At 45.9% G+C, this 27,847-nt stretch overlaps 1 protein-coding gene and 1 pseudogene across 1 annotated transcript in view; one reads left to right on the forward strand and one right to left on the reverse strand.

The window, feature by feature from the left end:
* Positions 1-1,951: 1,951 nt before the first annotated feature.
* On the reverse strand, positions 1,952-2,768 carry LOC114883870 (annotated as a pseudogene).
* A 1,466-nt stretch (positions 2,769-4,234) lies between these two features.
* Positions 4,235-27,847, forward strand: part of PALLD (palladin, cytoskeletal associated protein) — a 376,813-nt gene continuing 353,200 nt past the window's right edge. The window contains exon 1 of the mRNA XM_029201922.1: positions 4,235-5,139. Coding sequence (XP_029057755.1) covers positions 4,235-5,139 — 905 coding nt within the window. The remainder of the gene's footprint in view (positions 5,140-27,847) is intronic.

The following is a 27,847-nucleotide window of genomic DNA, read 5'->3' on the forward strand; positions in this document are numbered from 1 at the left end:
ACCCAATATTTCTATGACTCAGAATTTAACCCTGAGCTCACCGGTATCCACACGTCGAAGAGTGTCAACATTTAGAGAATTCCCGACGTCTAATAGCAGGGATGCCAGAAAACAAATGTCGTTCCGGTTCTGAATTTTTTCATGACAAACTTTCTTTGAGGGTAATGAAAACCCTACAAATCACTGTCTCCTTTTTTTTTAACGTGGTGTCAGAACTACCAGCATTTTGTACTGGTACCAGGACATGTAATGTGTATTTTATGTGTATTCATTAACAGCTACGAACACGCAGCACTGACTTTATCAAGTTCTTCTCAGAAAGCAGAGCCCTGGCGATGAGTGACCATTGAAGAGACAGGTGACAAAGCTGCACAAAGAGCAGAACGATTCCTCACCGAAGACAGCCTGTCCCAGGGAGGTGCTGCGGGGCCTGGGGCTGACAGTGAGTGGAGGGGACGAGAGCGGCCCCCAGGACAGGAGGGGACACGATACCTGCAGAGTGCCCCGTGTCTGCTGTGGATGCGTGGCTCCCTCTCCTGTCAATTTCCACCCAGGGCTCAAAACTGGTTCAAACACTAGGTGTGGTTTTCTCCTTCACCTGCCACGATCGTGACCCAGACACTGCCAGGCGTCCGGCACAGAAAAGCTGTCAGGCAACACCTGCTTTCCTGGCCTTCGCAGGGTTCTTAACTAATCCTTATAGTTCAACAAAATGAATGTTACCACAAAATTCCTGCAGAGTGTCATGTTCAAAAGAAGGAGTGAATTGTATTGACTGCAGGATCGTAGAAAATACCAACAAGAAGTGAAATTAAGTACTTTTCAAGGATGAGCTGGAGTTGGAAAAACAGAAGAGACGGGAAAGGCGAAAGAAACCACGTGTGCAAAGCTCAGGGACGTGAAAGAAGACGATGTTCAGAGCGGGAGCAGGTGGCTGGGCGTGGGCGCAGCGCCTGTCACAGTGATCGTGGGGGACGAGGTCTGAGACTTCACATCTCGCTGACCGTCCAGGGACGCACAGGTAACCTGCCTGCCCCGTTTGGACCTTCTCTTATTAGCCGGGGTACCACTGGCAAAAAAAGCAGCAAAGGAATGGCACTGCCAAATTCGTAAGTGTGATTTCTCTCACCATCCGATCTCCTATTTTTTTCCGATCTCCTATTTTAACAGGAATCATCATTTTCCTCCTTGTCTTTGGGTCATTCTTGACTCTTGCCTAATCCCTCCTCCTGGATTGTAAGATGGTTCCAGAAGAGACCATGCCTGGCTCGTCTTCGCCCTCCTGGAAGCTTCCCTTGCACATAGTAAGTGGAATTCATGGTCAATTTATCATTCTGGTAAAGGAAGAGTGACTAAACTGGGAAGGGCCATTTCTCCACACGAAGAAGCTGGACCCGCAGGAAGCCAAAGAAAACAGAAAACAGTGGCAGCTTACGGGAGTTTTAGGGGAAACGACAACTAAACCAAACTAATGAGGAAGCGATGAAGGAGACGCAGAGGAGAAGAGGGAATTTCCAGGCAATTCGACTTCCCTCAGAAAAGAGGACAGAGGCAGGCGGCAAAGATTTATAGACACTTTATGCCTCACACTTTCCAATCGTCAACCCTGCTTGTGCAAGTGGACACTGACCTCACCCCTTCTTTACTCCTTTTTACACATTAGTTCTTTTTTAGTGTGTTGCATTTTCTTTTCTTTTTCTCATAAAGTTGCTTTATTTAGATTCCAAACAAACCAAAGGAGAGAGAAGAGATGACCCCGAGTCAACCCGTCCACTCACGAGGCGGGACCCTGAGTCTCTGGCTGCAGCCCACGCGGGGCCCAGGGCCTCGAGGGCGGTGGCCTCCCTGGAGGCGGAGGCGGAGGAGACGTGGGCTGGGGGACCCCGGGCCGCCCGGCGCCCGGAGGTGGTGGCGGCGTCAGACAGGCGGGTGGCTGAGGTAAGATGCGGTGTCAGGGCTTCTCGGTGCCCAAGTCCTGCGAGTCGTCCCAGAAGCAGCGGCCGGCCTCGGCCTCGCCGTCCTCGTGGAAGAGCTCTGCGTCCCCGCGGGCGCCGGGGTCCCAGGCTTCACGCAGGACCCGGCCGGCGTGGTGGGCACCTGCACGCCGCCCCGCTCCGCGTGCACCGTGGTCCCCGGGACCTGCTTCCGGATGCGTCAGTGTACTCGCGGTACTAGCCTTTGCTCTCTTCCCGCTTCCCGTGCATCACGTAGGCGGCCCCGTGGGCTGGAGAGGTGTTGGATCTGAGGGGGAGGGAGACGGCGCTCTGGAGCGGCGTCCTGACGTTCTGGGCGGGGCTCCGCCGCTCTGAGGGCGTCATGGACTAGGGTGGGCGGAGGACGGCGACGCACACGTACCCAGTCCCGTAGATGTCGGGGTGCCACATCTTGGTCAGGGACTAACAGGCCAGTGGTCGTCGAGGGGGCTCTCGAGGCGCCTTGAAGTAGCCACCCTCGTCGTAGGTGTCAGGGCCGAAGATGGCCACCGCCCAGGTAGGCAGGCGGCCCTCGTCCACCGGGTTCAGCGGGACGCCCTCCACCGGCTCCTGCTGCAGCCCCTTGAGCTCCAGCAGAAGCGCCTCCTGCGAGCTGGGCGCCGGCGACCCGGCCATGGCGGCGGCGGGGGCCGGGGGCGCGTGGGAGTCACGGGACGTCTGCCGCCCGGAGCCCCCGGGCCCTCCACTAGCTCTGCGCCGCTGCCGGTGTGTTGCATTTTCTGTATGGATGTCATCAGCACGGAATTGCCGGAAGCGCTGTTTGAAATAACACATGAAATCTCAGGGCAATAACGGAAATGTTTGCAGTTGTATCTCTTTGATTACGACCTTTTAATGTGAAGGTTCAATAACACGGACGTCTCTGAAGCATAATTTTCTGGTGAGTTTGGGCCACGTGGAAACCTCCCCTTTCATCCATGCTATGAGCGCTTTCCCGAGCCCACGTGCATGTTTAGGCGGCAATGTCGGGATTGCAGATTAAACCCGCACCATATATACCTTCCTGCTGTTGTTTTCTTTTTCACTGTGCAAGTGGTTTCTAAGCTACACCTAATCGGGACAACTGGATCCTGTCAGATGGTGCCTCTTTAAAACCAAAATATAAATTAATAAACAGGTGATTTAATCTGCCTCCGGCAGACACTCCCTATTTAAAAAAAAAAAAAGAATTTAAAGTTGTTTCACCGTTCAGAAGTGTGCTCTCTAGCTTCCTCGGACAGTGCTTTTTGTGAGGTTTTAAAATCTATCATGTTATTTTCACTTTGCACTAAATATCCTTAATAGCAGAACTCTGATTTCTGACCCACGTTTTCTTAGTCGGATCCATTGCTGGGACCTCGGCTGTGAAACGATAATATCATGGTAGGGAAGCATATGGCGAAGGCGTGGGCTCTGGGTTCGTCGTCTGGGCTCTTGTTCTCACATCCTCTGGCTCAGTTTTTCCCTTTCTAAACTGAGGCCGCCAGTTGTGAGGGTTTTAAGTGAAATAATCTGCAGAGCACTGTCGGCACAATGCCCCCTCATGCTGAGTGGTCTGGGGTCATCCGCCCGTTTGTGGGGAAGTTTGCCAACCCCTGGTCTAGAGCGCAGCTGTCCCTCTGCACCTGAAATTCAGTAAGCGATTTCAACTCTGCCTTGAATTAACTAGTGAATGAATGAATGTGAATACACATGTCTGGACACCAGGAAAAGAAAAGGTTTCAAAAATTTCACCGAAAACTAAAATCCAGTGAAAATTGGAATCAAAATGCATTTCGTGGTTTAGGGTGACATAAGCAGTGTCAGATTTGCTTAAAATATCAACAGACTCCTGTACTCATAACATCAATGAAATTAGAGGTGTAAGGGGGGGGAGGCGGGAGGGGGGAGGGAAGGGGGCCCTGGTCCGCTCACAGCTCCCACGGCAGGCGTGGCCCTCCTGAGTTATTTAATGATGCTTAGTGAGACGATTAGTATTCACTCACAGGGCAAATACCGGATTAAAATGATAAACACAAGTGTGCTTGACGTTTCTTCCAATTTATAGGGGAAAATGACTTAAAAAGCATATATGTTTGCCTTACTGTTTCTCCCAACTTGTGGATGAGCAGTACTGTGATCACACACACACACACACACACACACACACACACCCCACTCGCTCGTACTAACTGCAGTTGTGTCTCTTGTCCTTCAGAGCTGGTTTCCAGGCCCCTGCCTTCCTGTCCAAAGCAGACAGAGTGCATGAGCGCCTCTCGACTATGTCCGACATGTCCTCCCGTGACTCCTTCTACGACTCCCTGTCGGACGTGGCGGAAGATGGCGAGAATGCAGACTTCTTGCCGGGCCTGTCGGCCTTCCTCAGCCAGGAGGAGATAAACAAGAGTCTGGACCTGGCCCGCAGAGCCATAGCCAACTCAGAGACGGAGGACTGCGACTCGGAAAGGGAGGACTCACAGATTTTCAGCCCCTCTCCTGGGAGCCTCTGGGGGTCGCCTCCCCCTCAGGGGGCCAGGCCGGGTGAGCACCTGTCCCCAGGGACGCCTGGTGCACACAAGCCCACACCTGTCCCGCCGCTGCCAGCAGAACGAGCCGAGCGCATCTCCTCGCCTGCATCCAGGAGGAAGCCCGGCGTCTCGCCCCTGCTGGCCCGGCCCAGCTACATCCGGAGTCTCCGCAGGGCAGGGAAACACGGTGCCAAAGCCCCCAGCGCCAGTGCCAAGCCCAGAGCCACGCACGGGGGCAGGGCCGGGCCCCAGAGCCCGCTCTGCAACAAGGCGGCCACCCTCATCGAGGAGCTGACGACCATCTTCAGAGAAACCTCCAAGCCGAGAACCAGGAACCCCAACGGGGAGTCCTCATCCCCGGACAGCGGGTACCTGTCCCCTAAGAACCAGCTGTCAGCCCCGATGAGCGCCTCGGCCAGCCGGAGCCCAACCGGGGACCAGCAGGAGGTGGAAGCCGGGGCCGAGCCCCTGGAGTCCGGGCATCACCCCGCGGCGGCCCGGGACGTGGTCCAGCCGAGCCGGAGCCCCTCTCCCCCGGCTGCCCGCCACCTGCTGGCCGCTCCCCGGTTCATCCAGAAGCTGCGGAGCCAAGAGGTGGCAGAAGGAAGTCGGGTGTACCTCGAGTGCAGAGTCGCCGGGAACCCACCTCCTCGGGTCAGGTACGACTCTTTGGTTGTGGAGGTGCTATGAGATGATGCGCGTGGTCTTTTGGCTTTAATGTGAAAGAAGAGATTTCTGTTACCCAGCAAGGGCTGGCTCCCGGAAGGGCATAGAAGCCAATATTATGGCCCCGGGTTTGTTTTCTGTTTTTTTGTTTTTTTTTTTACTCTTTCAGGCTGCGCTGGGTCATAGTTGCTGCATGCGGACTTCCTTGGTGGTCCAGTGGGTAAACCTCCGCGCTCTCAATGCAGGGGACCCGGTTGGATCCCTGGTGGGGGAATTAGATCCCGCATGCCTAAACTAAGATGGGTGGCCCCGTCTTTTGTGAAAAGAAAAAGCTTCATTGTGAGGTCGACCAGCAAGGAGACAGGAGGCCCGGCTCAAATCCATCTCCCGACCGGAATTTAAGGGTTTAGGGAACTTCAGGCTTGGAAGCTGCCTTGCTAATCAGTCCAAGAAAGCTCCTCGTGCTCTTGGGGTCATCCTGGAGACGCCCGGACCCGTCTTGCACATGCGCAGGGCTGTCTCTGTAAAGTAACTTCAGGTTTGTGCAATGAACGTACTTAAGGGGGCGAACGAGCTTAAGCTGGGCGATGTTTTACCTGCGTCTCCTTTGTGCGTTCCTCGGTCTGGAGGGAAGTAGGGGCGAGGACCCGGCTACCTACTTTCGGCTGATGAGGGGCGTGGATCTTTATAAGAGGAACGAAATTGTTTTGCACTTACTTGTAAGCATTCCCGAGTCCCGCCTTGAACTCTGAAGTCTGGGGCAGTCATCCTGCGAGTGGGGGAGAGGACTTTTTAAAAATACAAGGTGGACCACGAGGACAAATTTGATGAGTAAAGAGGGTTTGGCCCTAAGATACACAGAACTGTGACTTTGGGAATCCGTGAAAACATGTTATTTTTTAACATTTTAGTGATTGAATTTGGATTCAGGTAGGCCTGGTCCAGACTCTTGGGCAGAAACGGGCTACTGTCGAGACATCATTATCTTCTCGTCACAGCCAGGTGGAGTCTTAGCTGTTCTGTTTCCTTCTGAAAAGTGATTTAAGGTTTCTGGGAGTAGGAGACCCAAGGCTTGACTCTTTGTAGCTTTACTGGAGGATATGTAACCAGAAGGACGTCATAGGAGCCGTTCCACACGGGCTTCACTGGTCCTCAGGCTGTTGGTTTGTCCAGGTTCAAGGAGGACCCAGTCCCTGGGCTTGTGCAGTGCGGGGGGACGTCCGTGGGAAGCATTAACGGACTAGATGCTTTTTATGTATAGAAGATACGACACCACTGAGAGACTGTACACATTTTATCAAATCTAATTCTGTTACCACATGAGACCTTAAGGGAGGTCTCCCAGAGAACATTGCGTAAAGGCTCAATTGAAGCTTGCTTCTAGGGGCCACTCTGACCCTCAGCAGGGCAGCTGGTAAGATCTTATCCCAAGTCACGTTGGTTTCTTGGCCTATTTTGGTGACTGTCTCTTTCAAGGAATGATTCATCATTTCAGTCCTCCCCATAGACTGAGGTCTCCAGGAAGCATGAAATTCCATCGTGTTCCGAGGGCCCCAGACACCTTTGAGTCACTTTGGCTATGAAAGCTCCTCTGTTGTCACTTTGAATTGAAAGATGTGGCCCCAAACGAGGGATCATTTCTTTGAGGAAGGCCTTTGTTACCTAGGAAGCATTCTCTGTCCTGCGTGGAGAAGCTTTGCCCCGTTCTGTGCAGGGGTATCACCAACACCAGCACATATCTACAGTGTTCCCTGATTCTTGGCCTAACAGTAAAGTCTGTTTACCAGTCATCCCCTGGTTCTGTCCCTCGGGATTGCACCCCTTTTATCATCAGGGGTGGCCCAGTTTTAGGATTGTTTCCGGTGCAGATCAGGCAATTTTGTGTTACCTTTTGGATGGTCGTTTGCATTTATAGGCCAGCAATAAACTTGTGCAGCCCTCCCATCATGGGCACCTTGATGTAGGTGAGTAATAGTTAATGTAGGTGAGCATGGGTACCTTGATGTAGGTGAGTAATAGTTCCTTGCATCACATGGTCATGTATAAGCTCATTAGAAATCCAGCCTCTGTGGTTGTTTGGTCCTGATCACCGTCTAAGTCTCGGGAGTCAGCATGAAATCCCCATGCATCTGCTCTCTCGAGATCCATTTCCAGATCTGAGGCTTAAACAGGGACAGGTGCACACTTGGCATGAGTGCTGAAGCCTTAGGATCTGGGTTTTTCGTTCTGGCTGCCTGTTTTGCTGTCTGATCAGCCTAATTTCCGTTAGTTATATAACGATCAGTGTTTGGGTGGCCCAGGCAATGTCCTATGGCTACTTATTCCAGCATCTATACATATAAATATGTGTATATATATATAAAACAGCATCTAATAAGGCTGGTATCTCCTCTGCATGTTGAATTTCTTTCCTCCTGATGTCAGTAGACCAGTCTTTCCAGGTGGCCCCGTGTGCACGTAGGACAGAGAAGGCAAACTTGGAATTGGTATAGATAGTCACCTTTTCCTTAGCTCCAAGGCTCAGGGGTCTGTGTGGGCTGTGAGCTCGGCCTTCTGGGCAGACGGACCTGGACAGGGGCTTCTGCTTCTAGGGCTTCCTGGTGAGCTACAGCTGTACACCCGGACTTTCCAAGCCCCGCCTCGTCCGTGAAGCTGCTCACGTCCATGAATATTTCCATTTCTAGATTTTCTAAAGGCTGATCAGTCAGGTTGTATTCAGTTATTTGTATACAGTCATGAGCAGGCCCTCCTGTCGTCCTGGGGAGCAGAGTGGCTGGGTTTAGAGTGGATACCACCTGTAATATGACATTTGGGGTGTCAAGTGGTGTGGCCTGGTATTTGCTCAGCCTCCCCGAAGTAAGCCTACATCCGCCGTTTCGTTCAAGTAAAGGTAGCACACTGCGCGGGGCATGCACAGTGGCCGGCTGGCTCAGGGTACATTTTTCAGCCTCCTGTGAAAGGTCATAGGTTGCAGCCACAGCCCAGAGGCAAACTGGCCATACTTGACGTACACGCCCGATTGTTGGACTCAAGAAAAGTAAACTACTGGCCTTCTGGAGGTACCTAAACATTGAGTTTGCGTTCCAAGACTCACGCCCTGTCTTTCAGACACAAAATGCCTGGGCGACCAAGTGCTGGGCTGTGAAAAGCTTCTCCGTGATGGTGTGGAACTCATTATGGCATCTCGGAGTCCAGCTTAATGGCGTATTGTCACTTCCTTTAAGAGCCTCATATTGTCGCAGAGTTCAAAGTTAGGAATCCAAGTATGACAAAACCCAGCAATTCCTAAGAATTCTCAAGAATGCCTACTGGTAGTGGCTACAGTAACCATAACTATTGCTTCTCTTCCATCTGGCAATGTTTCTTTGTCCTTTGGATACCTCAAATCCTAAATATTTTAGAGTTGGTTGAGAAATTTGTGCTTTTCCCTTGCAGTATTTTGGTCCTAACGCTTCCTTAGTTCTACGAGCAGTTAGTATACCATCCACATATTGGAGTAAGACTCCCTCATTTAATTGGAGATCCCTTCAATCCGTGGCTAAGGCTTCCCCGAAGATGGTGGGGTCCTGCTTCAATCCTTCTGGGAGTCCCATCCCGCGGTATCGTTTTACGTCAGACTCTGGATCGTCCCATTCAAAGGCAAACCCCTGGGTCTCAGGACTTAGGGGTATGCAGTAAAAGCCATCTTTTAACTCCAGAACTGTAAACCAGCAAAAGTCTCCGGATAAAGTTGTAAGTAAAGTATAAAGATTTGGCATCACCAGATGTATATCCTCTACAGTTTGGTTAACAGCCCTCAAATCCTGTGTAAAAGTCATCGCTGGTCCCGGGTTTTTGAACCGACAGGATGGGAGTGTTATATGAGGATTGACAAGGTCAGAATAATTGGCATTTAAGAAAGGTGGTCGTCGGAGGCTTTATACCTTCTTTCAAATGCCTGTTTCAATGGCTGTTGCTTCACATTCGGAGTCTTGGCCTCTGGACGGAGTTTTACTACTACTAGGTAAGCCGTCTTGTCTCTTCCTGGCCTCCCGTCAGCCCAAACATCCACGCTTACCTTTTGCAGAATTTCTTCAGGGGCTTCTGGGGGGAGGCTTGGTCTCCCGATCGTAATGGGGCAGCTTGTGGGGCAGAGGCTTGATGTGGGAGTGCATTTAATTTTCCCAAAAAGGGAACAGGGCATTTGAGCAGTTACAGCTGGGTGTTCGAGATCCATAGCAGCATATCATCTGTAAGCCTCAAAAACCCCCTCGAGGAAGGTGGATGGGTTCTCCTGGGGTCCTTGCTGTACTTCCTAGATCTTATTCAAGCTCTGCTGTTTGGGGGCTCCTGTTGAAGTCTGGTTATTAAACATTCCCTATGATGATTCAGGCTTGCTCAGTTCCCTTGGGTCTTTCGGGTCCCAGCATCCTGGTTCAGCTCCAGGTGTGGCCTGTGCCACCTGAGTTCTGACTGGATGATTTGGTTGTGATTCAGGGAAACTTTCAGCTTCCTGGCAGCCTTCTCTAATACCATCCTATGCTCTTCCACAGTCGGGTATTCATGAGGGCCTGTATGTCAGCCCAGTTAGGGTGATGAGTAGCAAAACGGATGTAAAGAGATTCTCCATTTTCTGAGGCTCATCTCAATAAGATGGCTTATTATTTCTCCAGTTGTATAAATCCAAGGCTGATACAGGAGAATCCCCTGGGTTGGCCTTGGTCATCTAAGCCTGCTGGGACCTGTCTTAACGGAAATGCCCTGCCTGAGGTAGAGTGTTCCCTGGGCCAAACTGAATACCCTGGTGGGTATGGGGAAGAAAGAGTGTTCCTTTGTGACCATCTGGTATGGGCAGTACAGAGCCGGACCAGCAGCCCTAGGAGGGCTGGTAGGACCCTTTGCACTGACTACAGGCAGACCTCCTTCATAAGACAGGGAAACCACAAGAGGGGCTGACGGAGGGGCTGACAGAGGGACTGGATGTAGTACGTCAAGATCATGGTTTGGTTTTGACTCAATTGAAACAGGCTTTTTCTGAGGTTCTTCCCTCTGAATCACAATTTTACATCTCTTCTGCAAATTCTTATTCCGATATAAAGACATAAATGACTGTGCAATGGGATTTCATCCCAGTTTTCCTCTCTCTAACAAAACAGATCGAATTATAAGATAGTATCATAGTTCAAAGACCCATTCTCTGGTCATTTCCCCCTGATTCCAGCTGATACTGGGGCCAGGCAGTGTTACAGAAAAAATCATTTTCTTCTTTTCCATCGGCTCATAGCTAAACATTGACCAGTTTTGAAGAATACATCCCAAAGGACTACAGTCAGGTATACTATTAATGTTCCTCATCTGAAAGGTTCCTCTCAGGATGACCAGAGCAAAATGACACCAAGGAGGTGTTTTGGTTGGAAATGCCTTTAACCCAGGCGTGGGGTATGTTCTTCTGGGGTGGGTTCCTGTGAAGCCACTGCACATGATGGGGGAAAAACCCCGACACTTCCATGAGGCAGGGTTTCCAGTCAGGGAGCAATGTCTTCTATCTCCTGAGTCGGGGACCTTCGTTAAATCAGGTTTAATAAAGTTTTGCTACAGTCATCCAAGGGCCTCCCCCTATTGGCCAATCCTAACAAATTCAACAGACTTAGACCAACCTGGACAGACAAAGAAATCCAAGACTCTGGGACTTTAACCCAGGGTTCAGGACTCTAACCTGAACTACTTTTTAAAAATATTATTGGAGGATAGTTGATTTACAATGTTGTGTTAGTTTCAAGTGTACAGCAAAGTGATTCAGTTATACATATACATATATTCATTCTTTATCAGATACTTTTCCCGTATAGGTTATTACAGAATACTGAGTAGAGCTCCCTGTGCCATACAGTAGGTCCTTGTTGGTTATCTATTCTATATATAGTAGCATGTATATGTCAATCCCAATCTCCTAATTTATCCCTCCCCCACCCACATTTCCCCTTTGGTAACCATAAGTTTGTTTTTGAAATCGGTGAGTTTATTTCTGTTTTGTAAATAAGTTCATTTGTATCATTTTTAAAAATTAGATTCCACATATGAGTGATATATGATATTTGTCTTTCTCTGTCTGAGTTACTTCACTTAGTATAATAATCTCTAGGTCTATCCATGTTGCTGGAAATGGTATAATAATCTTAGTATAATATAGTATAATAATCTCTAGGTCTATCCATGTTGCTGGAAGTGGTATAATAATCAGTATAATATAGTATAATAATCTCTAGGTCTATCCATGTTGCTGGAAATGGTATAATAATCTTAGTATAATATAGTATAATAATCTCTAGGTCTTAGTATAATAAGACTTACTATAATAATAATAATTAGTATAATAATTATACTTAGTATAATAATCTCTAGGTCTATCCATGTTGCTGGAAATGGGTGTTGCTGCAGTATTTTGTTCTTTTTATGGTTGAGTAATATATACAATTCCATGGTATATATGTACCATGTCTTCTTTATCCATTCCTCTGTCGATGGACATTTAGGTTGCTTCCTTATCTTGGCTATTGTAAAGAGTGCTGCAGTGAACATTGAGGTGCAAGTATCTTTTCGAATTATGGTTTTCTCTGGATATATGCCGAGGAGTGGGGTTGCTGGGTCATATGGTAGTTCTATTTTTAGTTTTTTAAGGAACCTCCAAACTGTTCTCCATAGTGGCCGTACCAGTTTACATTCCCACCAACAGTGCAGAAGGGATTCCTTTTCTCCACACCCTCTCCAGCATTTACTGTTTGTAGACTTTTTTTTTTTTTTTTTTTTTTTTTGTGATACGTGGGCCTCTCACTGTTGTGGCCTCTCCTGTTGCGGAGCACAGGCTCCGGACGCTCAGGCTCAGCGGCCATGGCTCATGGGCGCAGCCGCTCTGCGGCATGTGGGATCCTCCTGGACCGGGGCACGAACCCGTGTCCCCTGCATCGGCAGGCGGACTCTCAACCACTGCGCCACCAGGGAAGCCCTGTTTGTAGACTTTTTGATGATGGCCATTCTAACCGCTGTGAGGTGGTACCTCATTGTAGTTTTGATCTGCATTTCTCTGATAATTAGTGATGCTGAGCATCTTTTCATGTGCTTTTTGGCCATCTGTATGTCTTCTTTGGAGAAATATCTATTTAGATCTTCTGCCCATCTTTTGACTGGGTTGTTTTTTTGACATAGAGCTCCAAGAGCTGTTTGTATATTTTGGAGATTAATTCCTTGGTGTTTGCTTCATTTGGAAATATTTTCTCCCATTCTGTGGGTTGTCTTTTCGTTTTGTTTATGGTTTCCTTTGCTGTGCAAAAGCTTTTAAGTTTAATTAGGTCCCATTTGTTTATTTTTGTTTTTATTTTCATTACTCTAGGAGGTGGATCAAAAAAGATACTGCTGCGATTTATGTCTAACCTGAACTTTTGAGGACCTTTCAAATTTCCCCCCAGGGTGGGACTCTAACCCATGATCCTGATGAGGTTTTTAGACAATTTAGGCACAGGCATGTTTTAACAAGGTTACTCACCCAAAAGACATCTGATCCAGGAGCACTTTCTTTTGTCAGAGGCGAAAGTAGCCTGAGGAGCCTGGAGTCCCATGGTGGGAAAGCAAGAACCTGAAACCCCACCCTCTGGACACGGGCAGTCTAGGTGACCACTCAGGATCAGTGGTGAAGGCCCACACACCCCGGGGGCTTCAGAGCCACGGACAGTTGGTCACAAGACATGGGTCCCTTCGTGGTCACCAAAAATTGTTACCGAGCAAGGGCTGGCTGCTGGACACACATAGGATCCAATACAATGGCCCCAGCTTTTGAGGAAGAAAAGTGCGTTATTGTGAGGTCCACCAGCAAGGAGACAGGAGGCACAGCTCAAATCTGTCTCCCTGGTCCAGGAATCAGGGCATAATTTAAGGGGTTCAGGGAATTTCAAACTTGAAGCTGACTTGCTAAGCAGCTGGTGTTAGCTCCTTGTGCCGGGAGCCTGGTTTTCCTCCTTGAGGGATGCCTTGATTCAGAGAGGGCTCTGATGGCAACATTTCTATTCTTTGGGTTCCGCAGACTGAAGATTCTTGGTTGCAGGTCATCCTGGAGACATGGGTTCCCCTCTTACATATGAGCAGTGCTGTCTCTGTAAAGTAACTCAAGGTTTGATCAATCCACAGCCTATTTAAGGAGGCAAACGAATTCAAGCCCGTCAGTGTTTTACGTGCTGTTTCATTTCCTGTAGTCAGCCCTCTGGAGCCCGAGGTCGTATTTTCCAAGTACTTGCAAGGCAGAGGCAACCTGGAATGGCAAGTAGTAGCTGTGCTGGTTGTCCCTGGTGGGTTGGATCTGTCGTCATGAACCGGTGCTGCTGGCTAAGGGGGGATCTTAGGGTGCCCAACTGATGTATTCAAGCGCTGTGCATAATTTGAATATGAGTTGCTGGAGATTGTTGAAAGTGTGCCGGAAGCCAGAAGTTGTCTGGCAGATGAAAAGCACAGGTATGTGCGGCCAATCACGAGGGCGGCCCCGGATGTGTCTGGTCTGAGGCATGGGCTCCACTGGCAGATGCTCCTATGCTCAGGGCACCACACCTTCAACGTGGCAGAACTTTCCCACAAGACAGAGATAGATACCAGGCTGGACGTGGACAGGCCTGTTGTCCATGCCCAGGCTCCGGCCACGAGAGGGTGGACAGCAGACAAACAGCAGGCGGGGAGTGTGCCGTCAGTAGCCACTGTAATTTCTCTACATTCTTCCTCCGTAAATGCAGCATTTGTACCTTCTGTGCAAAGAGCTTAAGAGGAGAGACCCTGGGGTCAGATTCCAGGGTTTCCCATCACGGCTTCACCTTTCACCAAATGCATCCGTCGACAAGTTATTTTGTGACTCAGTTTATTCACCTGCGAAATGGGAATTATAATACCCACCGCCCCCATTCTATTTTATGACTAAATAAAATAATATGTGGAAAAAATAAAACAGTGCCTTGCACCTAGTAACTGCCACTTTGCTGTTACCTATTATTGTTAGTATTTCTCATTTCTTAATTTCATACGCCAAAATGAAAATAACAGTTCAAGGCAGGATTATACTACAGAAAATAAGCCATTAATGCATTTATCTGGAAGGTTTTGCTTTTATTAATGAAGAGTGTTTTGCCTAAATTATGTAAATATGAAAAAGTAAATTCAAAATTAAGAAATTTGGCGCAAAGTTAAGGAAGACATCATTGACTACGAATTGCAAGGCTGATAATTTCTTATTAATGTAGCATCTCCCAAATCACAAACTTTACCACTCACTGTACATCCACTGACACACACTTTGCTGGAGCTGGTTCCTTGGGCTGACAGATCACTACACACAGACGTGAAGTAAATCAGCATTACTGGCTGGAAAGTGGTGGAATTAGGGGCAGGGAATTTTTTTCAAACCGGTTTGTTCAACTAATCCACCCTGCGTCCGTTTTTACAGTAAGTCTACTATATTTCTTTTAGAAACTGACAGCAGAGGGCAGTACGAAACTTCCTAATGCATTCATGTAATTAAATATGTCATCCTAAATTCTGCATTTATGTATATTTTACATAAAGATTTTTTCTTATCGTTTTTCCTGCGATAGAAATGAAATTGAGTATTTCTTCTGGATTCTGTTTAGATTTTTTTTGTAACCCACTAATCTTGGGAACAAGTAATTCTTCGTTCGAAATACACTCACGTGTCACTCAAAAGAGTTCCACAGGTTTTCAAACTACATACGGCCCCGCTTAGGTTTACTGCCAAAATAGGCCTGTTCCAAATGTATTCTGTGCGCACCACACCCTTGCAAAAACCACAAAAGGTGACCCATTTACCATCAAAGGATTAATTCAGGTGAGCAGATCCTAACTCCTGTGTTACAGTTCATTTAACCATTTCGTAACTTGGGGGCCATCAAGGTCATGCTTCTGCCTCTTTTCTTCTTACAGCGGGAGGGGAGGACTAATTTAGTGAGTAGCTACAGGATTATTAACTAGTTTCTCTTGTCATCTCCCAGTCTACCAAGGCCTGTGAGCAATGTTCCTTAGTCATTACAAATTGTGCTCTCCTAGAGAAATTAAGCTTCCGATGAGACTGTGCCATTGTTTAAAGTTAGCTGGCCGTTTTTGTATCCTTTGAGGGTTTTTTAAGGGGGAAATGTATAAATGTACATTAAATTTTTCTTAATATCTGTTCCAAAGATCTTGGCTCCTCTGCCATGCATTGGTAAATGTACCAAATGCCTAAGAACTTTGAGCTTCTTTTCCACGTGAGACCTAGGAGAGGCCAAAGAGGAAATCTTTAAAGGGAATTTTGTATATGGAAGAAAACCTTTAGTACAGAGTTGCCTGCACTGGGGCATTTTAGAACCTAGCTGCCACCGAGTCGGTCCGGGAGGCTCAGGACCCAAGACTGGGAAGGCCTGGTGATCGATGGGCCACCTCCCAGGGCCCCGGGAGCAGGTGACAGGACTCGTGGACAGCAGGGGTGCAGGGGGACCTGGAACCAGCAACGGACAGAGGCCGGGAGACCCGAGGTGCTGGCAGGGGGCAGCGGGTCCGGAGGAGAGGAGGTGGCAGACCCCGGCGTAGGTAGAGGCATGTGCCCCAGGAAAGCGGGATGATGGGTACCAGGGTCCAGATACAGGGATGGGGCACAGGGAGCAGATCTGCCATTCAAGACTCGAGTCACGGAGACAAAGACTCAGACGGGGCTGAGTGAGGGACACGTCCCTGACCAACTCGCGCGGGGTCCAGATGGGGGCCAATGGCCAGACTGACGTGTGGGCCACGAAGTTGCGGGCCTGGAGCTTCTTACGTTTGGCCCAAGTAGCAGCCATCTGGACCAGGGCAGGAGGCAGACGAAGTAGCCCAGCTGAAGTGGGACTGATGGGAACACGGTTCAAGGCATTTCCACCTTATATCCAGTCACTTCACCCCCCGGCCCGCCCAAGTGTAACTGGCACAAATACCAATTATAACCACAGCCAGGACTGAAAAAATCCCGTTTTCCTTCACTTTTGCATGATTCCACCAAAACCCCAGCAAAGCAGAGACAAGCTGATGGAACTAAAGCTTCTGTTCAATCATTAAAGTTACATACAATTTACAACACAACTTACATGCAAATTACTTGTTAACAATTTGAATTATTGCATAAAACCAGATCACATCAGATGTTCCCTGTTTCTCTTGCACGGCTTGGCAACAGGACAAAGACATGTTCCCTCACCCCCCTCACCTCCCCTTCTCTCCACTCTCAACTTTTGGGAGTTGGTGAAAAATTCCTGAAGAATTCTAATCCAGAAGTACCTCTGGTATGAAAAAATGAGGCCTCACTGGGCTTCCCTGGTGGCCCAGTGGTTGAGAGTCAGCCTGCCGATGCGGGGGACATGGGTTTGTACCCTGGTCCAGGAGGATCCCACATGCCACGGAGCAGCTGGGCCCGTGAGCCATGGCTTCTGAGCCTGTGTGTGCGGAGCCTCTGCTCCCCAGCAGGAGAGGCCACAATGGTGAGAGGCCTGCGTACCGCAAAAAAATAAATAAATAAATAAATAAAAATAAGGTGACCATATGTGTGTGGGTTCATCTCTGGGCTCTCTATCCTGTTCCATTGATCTATATTTCTTTTTTTTTGCCAGTACCATACTGTCTTGATTACTGTAGCTTTGTAGTATAGCCTGAAGTCAGGGAGCCTGATTCCTCCAGCTCCGTTTTTCTTTCTCAAGATTACTTTGGCTATTCGGGGTCTTTTGTGTTTCCATGCACATTGTGAAATTTTTTGTTCTAGTTCTGTGAAAAATGCCATTGGTAGGTTGATAGGGATTGCATTGAATCTGTAGATTGCTTTAGGTAGTGCAGTCATGTTTACAGTGTTGATTCTTCCAATCTAAGAACATGGTATATCTCTCCATCTGTTTGTATCCTCTTTAATTTCTTTCATCAGTGTCTTATAGTTTTCTGCATACAGGTCTTTTGTCTCCTTAGGTAGGTTTATTCCTAGGTATTTTATTCTTTTTGTTGCAGGGGTAAATGGGAGTATGTCCTTAATTTCTCTTTCAGATTTTTCATCATTAATGTATAGGAATGTCAGAGATTTCTGTGCATTAATTTTGTATGCTGCTACTTTACCAAATTCATTGATTAGCTCTAGTAATTTTCTGGTAGCATCTTAGGATTCTCTATGTATAATATCATGTCATCTGCAAACAGTGACAGCTTCACTTCTTCTTTTCCGATTTGGATTCCTTTTATTTCTTTCTCTTCCCCGATTGCTGTGGCTAAAACTTCCGAAACTATGTTGAATAATAGTGGTGAGGGTGGACAACCTTGTCTTGTTCCTGATCTTAGTGGAAATGGTTTCAGTTTTTCACCATTGGGAATGATGTTGGCTGTGGAAAAACCACTTTTAAACACCCACTTACTGCAGTAAAAGTGGAGTCCACCAATGGTCCAGGCATCTTTAATCTTTTAGTACAATGACTCATACCTACACATAATCATAAGATGGCTATTAGGTCATCATTATTAGCCTAATAAAATTTCAATTAATATACGTAATTGAAAGTAATTAAATTCCTTCTTTTTATAATCAAACCCCAGCACCTGCAAGGCCTCTAATTAGTTTATATTAGTGAAGCTTTGATCACCATCAAAAGCCAAAACAAGAGGATTAGCCCTATGAGACCTGTGCAATGCTGTCGGCAGAAACTTCCATCTCCTCAAAAGAAAACAGACATGGAAACAAGCCACCGACCCACTTTTCTCACTCAGGGGATCAGGGTGTGGTGTGTCCTGTTTCGTAGCTGCATCGGTTCATGAGAGCGTGGCCAGTAGGTAGTGAAGCTGCCGCACTTGTAAAATCACGATCCAGATGGCTTAGCCCAGTAGGGTTGTTTTTCTTGAAGAGGGTTGTCAACACTGACAGCAGACGGTAGCCTCAGAGGAGCCGTATGACAACTGACAGCACAGGTGTCGCTGCAGCATCACATGTGAGTAGGTACAAACAACGTGGGGAGAGTGCTGGGATACACAGGAAATGAAAGACGTGCATTCTCTGAACTTTGTGTGATACCCAGTTGTCTGCTTGGGTCTCTGCTTGGGTACCTAACAGGTGCATCCAGTGTAATGTATCCAAAAGTGAGTCCCTGAGTCTCCTGTCCTCTGAAACCCTGTCTTCCTAACTCTTCCCCAGGCCAGCAAATGACAGCCCTCCTGCCAGCCGTTCATGGACAAAACCTCGACCTCTGTTTCCCTCAACCTGACCGCCTCACGCCTCCTCCATGAGTGCGGCTCTGGTCCCCGCCGCCAGCATCTTCCCCTGGGTGTCTGCACCGCCTGCCTTAATCCATGCCCTGTTTCCACCCCGGCCCATCACAGTCCACACCACACCCGGCACAGTTCTTTTCTATGAAATTGTGATCACAGCCCAGTGCAAAGCTGTCCAGGGCCTACTGGTTGCTCTCAGAGAGAAACCTGTAGTCCTGTAAACAGTGAGAAGACCCTGTCTCTCTGATGCCACCCCTGATTCGCAGCCCTGCCACTGTGCCATAGACGTGTCCTTGCTGGACCCTGCATGCCCAGGGTCTCCACACCTGCTGTTCCCTCCACCTAGGCTTCTCTTCCCCAGATCCACGCAGTCCTGGACCCTCCATCTCTCTCCTTGGATGTCCCGTCAAAGCCAGGCTTCCATGACTGCCCTGCGGAAAAGAACAGGGCCTGCCCACTCCACTCTCTTGTTGTGTTTTAACTGAAGTAGAGTTGATTTACAATGTTTTGTTACTTTCAGGTGTACAGTAAAGTGATTCAGTTATACATACACATGTATCTATTCTTTTACAGATTCTTTTCCATTATGGGTTATGAGAAGATACTGAGTGTAGTTCCCTGTGTTATACAGTAAACGCTTGTTGTTTATCTGTTTTATACATAGTAATGTGTATATGTCAATTCCAAGTTCCTAATTTAACCCTCCCCCTCTTTCCCCTTTGGGAACCATAAGTTTGTTTCCTGTGTCTGTGAGTTTATTTCTGTTTTGTAAATAAGGTCATTTAAATCATTTTTTAGGCTCCATTTTGGTTTTCCCCTAGAACTTACTGATATACTCTACAGTTGCTTCATTTATTTTACTGTCTCCCTCAGTAAAATATGAACCCCGCAAGTGTCGAGACCTCCAGCTGATTTTTGCCGTTGTGTCCCTGGGCCTATAATGGTGCCTGCAGGTAACAGGTGCCCCGTGGGCATGTGCTGAGTAAATGAATGAATGAGTCCCGCTCCCAGGTGTGTGTTTATACCTGGAGGAGGTAACCATGTGGACAGGGATGCATGGACACGCATGGTCATAGCAGCATTGTTTCCAAAACTGGAAAGGACCTAAATGGTCATCAGAAAGAAAGTACACATCTCTATGAGAGAGTGATTTCATTTCTTTCAGATAAATACCAGGAGTGGCAATATCAAACAAACAAACAACCCAATCAAAAAATGGGTGGAACATTTATGATAAAAACCCTCCAGAAAGTAGGCATAGAGGGAACTTTCCTCAACATAATAAAGGCCATATATGACAAACCCACAGCCAACAGCGTCCTCAATGGTGAAAAACTGAAAGCGTTTCCACTAAGATCAGGAACAAGACAAGGTTGCCCACTCTCACCACTCTTATTCAACATAGTTTTGGAAGTTTTAGCCACAGCAATCAGAGAAGAAAAGGAAATAAAAGGAATCCAAATCGGAAAAGAAGAAGTAAAGCTGTCACTGTTTGCAGATGACATGATACATACATAGAGAATCCTAAGATGCTACCAGAAAACTACTAGAGCTAATCAATGAATTTGGTAAAGTAGCAGGATACAAAATTAATGCACACAAATCTCTGGCATTCCTATACACTAAGGATGAAAAATGTGAAAGTGAAATCAAGAAAACACTCCCATTTACCATTGCAACAAAAAGAATAAAATATCTAGGAATAGACCTACCTAAGGAGACAAAAGACCTGTATGCAGAAAATTATAAGACACTGATGAAAGAAATTAAAGATGATACAAACAGATGGAGAGATATACTATGTTCTTGGATTGGAAGAATCAACACTGTGAACATGACTGTACTACCCAAAGCAATCTACAGATTCAATGCAATCCCTATCAACCTACCACTGGCATTTTTCACAGAACTAGAAAAAAAAATTCACAATTTGTATGGAAACACAAAAGACCCCGAATAGCCAAAGCAATCTTGAGAAAGAAAAACGGAGCTGGAGGAATCAGGCTCCCTGACTTCAGACTCTACTACAAAGCTACAGTAATCAAGACAGTATGGTACTGGCACAAATACAGAAATATAGATCAATGGAACAGGATAGAAAGCCCAGAGATAAACCCATGCACATATGGTCACCTTATCTTTGATAAAGGAGGCAGGAATGTACAGTGGAGAAAGGGCAGCCTCTTCAATAAGTGATGCTGGGAAAACTGGACAGGTACGTGTAAAAGTATGAGAACACTCCCTAACACCATACACAAAGATAGCTCAAAATGGATTAAAGACCTAAAGGTAAGGCCAGAAACTATCAAACTCTTAGAGGAAACATAGGCAGACACTCTATGACATAAATCACAGCAAGATCCTTTTTGACCCACCTCCTAGAGAAATGGAAATAAAAACAAAAATAAACAAATGGGACCTAATGAAACTTCAAAGCTTTTGCACAGCAAAGGAAACCGTAAACAAGACCAAAAGACAACACTCAGAATGGGAGAACGTATTTGCAAATGAAGCAACTGACAAAGGATTAATCTCCAAAATTTACAAGCAGCTCATGCAGCTCAATAACAAAAAAACAAACAACCCAATCCAAAAATGGGCAGAAGACCTAAACAGACATTTCTCCAAAGAAGATATACACACTGCCAACAAATACATGAAAGAATTCTCAACATCATTAGAGAAATGCAAATCAAAACCACAATGAGATATCATCTCACACCGGTCAGACTGGCCATCATCAAAAAATCTAGGAAAAATAAATGCTGGAGAGGGTGTGGAGAAAAGGGAACACTCTTGCACTGCTGGTGGGAATGTGAATTGGTTCAGCCACTATGGAGAACAGTATGGAGGTTCCTTAAAAAACTACCAATAGAACTACCATATGACCCAGTAATCCCACTACTGGGCATATACCCTGAGAAGACCATAATTCAAGAAGAGTCATGTACCAAAATGTTCATTGCAGCTCTATTTACAATAGCCAGGAGATGGAAACAACCTATGTGTCCATCATCGGATGAATGGATAAAGAAGATGTGGCACATATGGAATATTACTCAGCCATAAAAAGAAACAAAATTGAGTTATTTGTAGCGAGGTGGATGGACCTAGAGTCTGTCATACAGAGTGAAGTAAGTCAGAAAGAGAAAGACAAATACCGTACGCTAACACATATATATGGAATCTAAGAAAAAAAATTGTTATGAAGAACCTAGGGGTAAGACAGGAATAAAGACACAGACCTACTAGAGAATGGACTTGAGGATATGGGGTGGGGGAAGGGTAAGCTGTGACAAAGTGAGAGAGTGGCATGGACATATATAGACTACCAAACGTAAAATAGATAGCTAGTGGGAAGCAGCTGCATAGCACAGGGAGATCAGCTCGGTGCTTTGTGACCACCTGGAAGCGTGGGATAGGGAAGGTGGGAGGGAGGGAGATGCAAAAGGGAAGAGATATGGGAACATATGTATATGTATAACTGATTCACTTTGTTATAAAGCAGAAACTAACACACCATTGTAAAGCAATTATACTCCAATAAAGATGTAAAAAGTAAAATAAAATAAAAAATGGGTGGAAGACCTAAATAGACATTTCTCCAAAAGAAGACATACAGATGGCCAAAGAACACATGAAAAGATGCTCAACATCACTAATTATTAGAGAAATGCAAATCAAGACTACAGTGAGGTATCACCTCACACAGGTCAGAGCGGCCATCATCAAAAAATGTACAAACAATAAATGCTGGAGAGGGGGTGGAGGAAAGGGAACCCTCATGCATTGTTGGTAGGAATGTAAATTGATACAACCACTATGGAGAACCGTATGGAGGTTCCTTAAAAAACCAAAAATAGAATTACCCTATGACCCAGCAATCCCACTACTGGTCATATACCCAGAGAAAACCATAATTCAAAAAGACACATTCACCCCAGTGTTCATTGCAGCTCTATTTATAGTAGCTAGGACATGGAAGCAACCTAAGTGTCCATCGACAGATGAATGGATAAAGAAGATGTGGTACGTATATACAATGGAATATTACTCAGCCATAAAAAAGAATGAAATATTGCCATTTGCAGCAACATGAGTGGACCTAGAGACTGTCATACAGGGTGAAGTAAGTCAGAAAGAGAAAAACAAATATCGTGTATTAACGCATAAATGTGAAACCTGGAAAAATTGGTATAGACTATCTTATTTACAAAGCAGAAAGAGACACATGTAGGGAACAAACGTATGGATACCAAGGCAGGGGGGTGGGATGAATTGGGATATTAGGATTCACAAATATGCACTATTGATACTATATATAAAATAGATAACTAATGAGAACCTACTGTATACCACAGGGAACTTTACTCAGTGCTCTCTGGTGACCTAAATGGGAAGGAAATCCAAAAAAGAGGGCATATATGTATATGTATAGCTGATTCACTTTGCTGTACAGTATAAACTAATACAATATTGTAAAGCAACTATACTCCAAAAAAAAAAATACCGGGAGTGGGATTGCTGGATTGTGTCGTTGTCCTATTTTTTCCTTTTTTGAGGCACCTCCACACTGCTTCATGTTGCAGAGAATGTGGTCAGTAGGGAAGGCACAGGGGCTGCAACCGTGCTGGCAATGTGTCACGTCTTAAGGTGGGCAGTGGAGACACAGGTGTAAATTATCTTATTATTTACTTATTGAAAATTATTGACTTTTTATTTCCCTCTACCAGCCCAAGTATGTATTTGGTACTTTCTAAAGCAGTGTTTCTAATGAATGGCATGTTTGACCCATAAACACATCCAGAAAATGTCGAATGAACTCAGTTGGCTCTTACACTTTTGCCCTCATGAGTTTTAAGTTAATCCATTTTCTGGCTTGTTTTAGTTATATTTCAGAACTTTTATTTATTTATTTATTAACCTCATTATTGGAGTATAATTGCTTTACAATGGTGTGTTAGTTTCTGCTGTATAACAAAGTGAATCAGCTATACATATACACATATCCCCATACCTCCTCCCTCTTGCATCTCCCTCCCACCCTCCCTATCCCACCCCTCTAGGTGGTCACAAAGCTCCGAGCTGATCACCCTGTGCTCTGCGGCTGCTTCCCACTAGCTATCTGTTTTACGTTTGGTAGTGTATACATGTCAATGCTACACTTTCACTTTGTCCCATTTTATCACCCTTCCTCTTCCCCGTGTCCTCACGTCCATTCTCTGTGTCTGTGTCTTTATTCCTGTCCTGCCCTTAGGTTCTTCAGAACCATTTTTTTTTTTTAGATTCCATATATATGTGTTAGCATACGGTATTTGTTTTTCTCTTTCTGACTTACTTCACTCTGTATGACAGACCCTACAAATAACTCAATTTCGTTTCTTTTTATGGCTGAGTAATATTCTATTGTATATATGTGCCACATCTTTATCCATTCATCTGGCAGTGGACACTTAGTTTGCTTCTATGTCCTGGCTATTTTAAATATAGCTTCAGTGAACACTGTGGTATATGACTCTTTTTGAATTATGGTTTTCTCAGGGTATATGTATATGCCCAGTAGTGGGATTGTGGGTCGAATGGTAGGTCTACTTTTAGTTTTTTAAGGAATCTGCATACTGTTCTCCATAGTGGCTGTATCAATTTACATTTCCACCAACAGTGCAAGAGGGTTCCCTTTTCTCCACACCCTCTCCAGCATTTATTTTTCCTAGATTTTTTGATGGTCATTCTGACTGGTGTGAGGTGGTACCTCATTGTAGTTTTGATTTGCATTTCTCTAATGATTAGTGATGTTGAGCATCCTTTCATGTGTTTGTTGGCAATCTGTATATCTTCTTTGGAGAAATGTCTATTTAGGTCTTCTGCCCATTTTTGGACTGGGTTGTCTGTTTTTTTGATATTGAGCTGCATGAGCTGCTTGTATATTTTGGAGATTAATCCTTTGTCGGTTGTTTCGTTTGCAAATATGTTCTCCCATTCTGAGGGTTGTCTTTTCGTCTTGTTTATAGTTTCTTTTGCTGTGCAAAAGCTTTTGTTTCATTAGGTCCCATTTGTTTATTTTTGCTTTTATTTCCATTTCTCTAGCAGGTGGGTCAAAAAGGATCTTGCTGTGATTTATGGCAAAGAGTGTTCTGCCTGTGTTTTCCTCTAAGAGTTTTATAGTGTCTGGCCTTACATTTAGGTCTTTAATCCATTTGGAGTTTATTTTTTGAGCTTTTAAAATTGTTCTTATTTTACATTCATGGTGTTCTTCCTAGAACACTACATGTATTTTGTCCTGTGCCAAAGATCTTTTATAGTGTCATCTACGCAGTTTCTTGGCTGCCGAGGGTACAAAAACTTGTCTGTGAGCCTCTCATTCTTAAGAAGGAATGTCCATATTTAGACACACAGACATATACACATGCAAATACACACACATACATGGTACCTTTTTAAAATTAGCAAACGTGGGCTTCCATGGTGGCGCAGTGGTTGAGACTCTGCCTGCCGATGCAGGGGACGCGGGTTTGTGCCCCGGTCCGGGAAGATCCCACATGCCGCGGAGTGGCTGGGCCCGTGAGCCATGGCCGCTGAGCCTGCGCGTCCGGAGCCTGTGCTCCGCACCGGGAGAGGCTACAACAGTGAGAGGCTCACGTACCGCAAAAAAAAAATAAAAATATAAAAAATAATAAAATTAGCAAAAGTTTGAAGATTACTGAGAGTGGCATATCAGCAGCTCGCCAAAACAACTCAGCCCCACCCCCATCATCATGTTTGGGTGACAAGAGCAAGCCAAATGGGACAGAATCCAAGGGAAATGACACCACTTAATTTTATAGTTTCCTACTCATACTTAAGTATCATTTCCTTTAATTCATTAGAAACATTTTTTTCTTTTCTGTACGTTTGCACTGAGTTGAAAAACTGAGTGTTTTATATTTTACAATAAATGTTCTCTTAAACCTCCAATGAACCAGAAGCCAGAAGAGGTGAAGCAACAGGGTGGTACCTTCATTTTCACTGCAGTGAAGATACAGGCTTATGTCTGATTCCTCCACAAGGTTGCTTTCTGGGAGTTAATCAATTAACAGGATACAACCAGTCACACTGTTTGGCCTCTTCCCCACCCTTTGCCTTCCTTCTCAATCCCTGTTTCCCCCCCAGTATCTGCCCCCTTGTAAATCTCACTTGAAAAGTTGGTCCTATCTCTACAACACTTCAACCACCTGAAGACATTGGCACTGATGCTTCTGTGGACCCGTGAGAGAAGTGGGACGAGTATCAAGTCCTGAGCCCAGGAAACATTGCCCCTGTTGTGTGAAGCGGCTGTTCCATGGTTTGAACATTACAGAGTGACAGCAGCTGCCTGTTACCACTCCCTGGTCAACCCACGACCCACAGCGCTGTGACAGGCCCACTCCGCTTCGCGCGATGATGCTACACATCTGATATCTCCGTGAACCAGGAAGCACATTTGATGTCCAAGGCAAATGTGGGGTGTGGCTCTAGCCAGAAATTTGAATCCATTATAAGTCATCGGTCTCTAGCCAGAAAGTAGCAGTAGCCAAATTAGACAGTAGCACTTGTTCTAAAGAATTGATTCCATCATTTCAGGGACCACCTCAATGGCCAAGTTTCTGGATTTAACAGGAAAAGCAATCCATAAACAAACACTAATGTAAATTTTCCTAAGAAATAAAGGTAGTCACAGAGAATCCCTTTAGATTTAAAAATATGTTTGTGGGGCTTCCCTGGTGGCACCGTGGTTGAGAGTCCGCCTGCCGATGCAGGGGACGCAGGTTCGTGGCCGGGTCCGGGAAGATCCCACATGCCGCCGAGTGGCTGGGCCCGTGAGCCACGGCCCCTGAGCCTGCGCGTCTGGATCCCGTGCTCCGCAACGGGAGAGGCCACAACAGTGAGAGGCCCGCATAACGCAAAAAAAAAAAAAAAAAAAAAAAAAAGCTTGTGCATAAAGTGTGTGTATATATATATATATATATATATATATTCACTTGTGGAACAAAGCGCGAAAGAGCTAGTGTCTGACAGTCAGCTTCTGGAACAAGAGTGTGAATCTCAGGTCACCTTGGCAAGTCATTTGCCCTTTCTGTGCCACAGTGTCCTTGTTGGTAAAATGGGAATAACAAAAGTACGTACCTCTGGGGTTATGATAAGCGTTAAGTCAGTGAACACAGGGAAAGAGTTTAAAACTGTGCCAGACACATAGTAGCATCTTAATAAATATTAAGGTATCATTAAATTATGTATTATTATTACAAAGCATTCGCTTTATTGTTTATTGTCATTGATTTGGTGTAAACTCCCTGTGTGCTGGCTTCTCAAAAATCTTTGGATCTGTTTCATTTCTTCAGAGTCTTCCTGCTGCAGCTCTCTCTTGTACTGCTAAGTACTCACGATGGCATCGTTTATGGCAAGGGAACATTTCAGCATTACAGGCTAAACAGATGACTGTTAAGGAGCACAGTATGTCTTGGAGGTGTCTCTCTACTCCTCCCTCGCACAGCTGATTATCTGCCCGTCCTCTGTTTCCACATGTCAGCCTTTTTGCGCGTTACTGTCAGCTTGGACAGTCTTCCAAAAGTCAGATCTCTTCAACTATTGTTTTCTTGCTGCTTTTTAAACTGTTTAACAGTTTTCCTGAGTTTACTTCACGGTTCCTTGCTAAGTATTTGCTAAAGCCTGTTGAAAAGGGTTCCCTTACGATTCAGCCACTCCCTGTTTTTGTATTCCAGTAGTTTCAGCAGGAAGAAAACTCCAAAGGCAATTTAGGTAACAAAGGCAGGCTCTTCCCCCAGCTACATAAATTGGCTTTGGCTTTGTAATTTCTTCCTGCTGAGTATTCTACCATGCAGCAAAGCTCTCACAAGGAAAAGCAGGTGCGTTTTGGAAGTTTCATTGACTCTTATGCAGACTACTGTGAAACAATTGTTTGGAAAGAATTTGACTCAAGTTTCAGATACTTTCACCTCAGAACTGCTCAGCATCTACTCCTTTCTGCAGAGTTGCTCTAAGGACCCCTGCAGTTTCTTCGTTTGCCTGGGGCCACACCGCCTGTGGACCCCTGAGTCTGTTTAGGCATAATCGCAGCAATTCTCCAACTCTGCTTGGAAGCTGCATTCTTTTGATGAAGTTACTTTATAAGCACAACTGTAGCAAATACAATGATAAGTCTGCAACTTGATACGGCTCTCGTGCTGACCAACGTGCAAAAATGTCATACCCGTGGGTGTGTAGCCATAGACATGACTCTTTCCTATTTAATTTTAGTTTCTGTGAGAGCTTTTGGAGACGGGATGGTGGATAGAAGGACCTGAGCTCACCTCTCACGAGAACACCAAAATCACAACTAACTGCTGAGCAGCCGTCGATTAAAAAAAAGACTGGAACCTACTTGCAGTTTCTTTGAGCCAAGCAGTGTCCTATTTAATA

This window comes from Monodon monoceros, unplaced genomic scaffold (assembly GCF_005190385.1).
Source record: "Monodon monoceros isolate NGI ecotype Baffin Bay Population unplaced genomic scaffold, NGI_Narwhal_1 Super_Scaffold_5, whole genome shotgun sequence".
NCBI classification, from domain to species: domain Eukaryota; kingdom Metazoa; phylum Chordata; class Mammalia; order Artiodactyla; family Monodontidae; genus Monodon; species Monodon monoceros.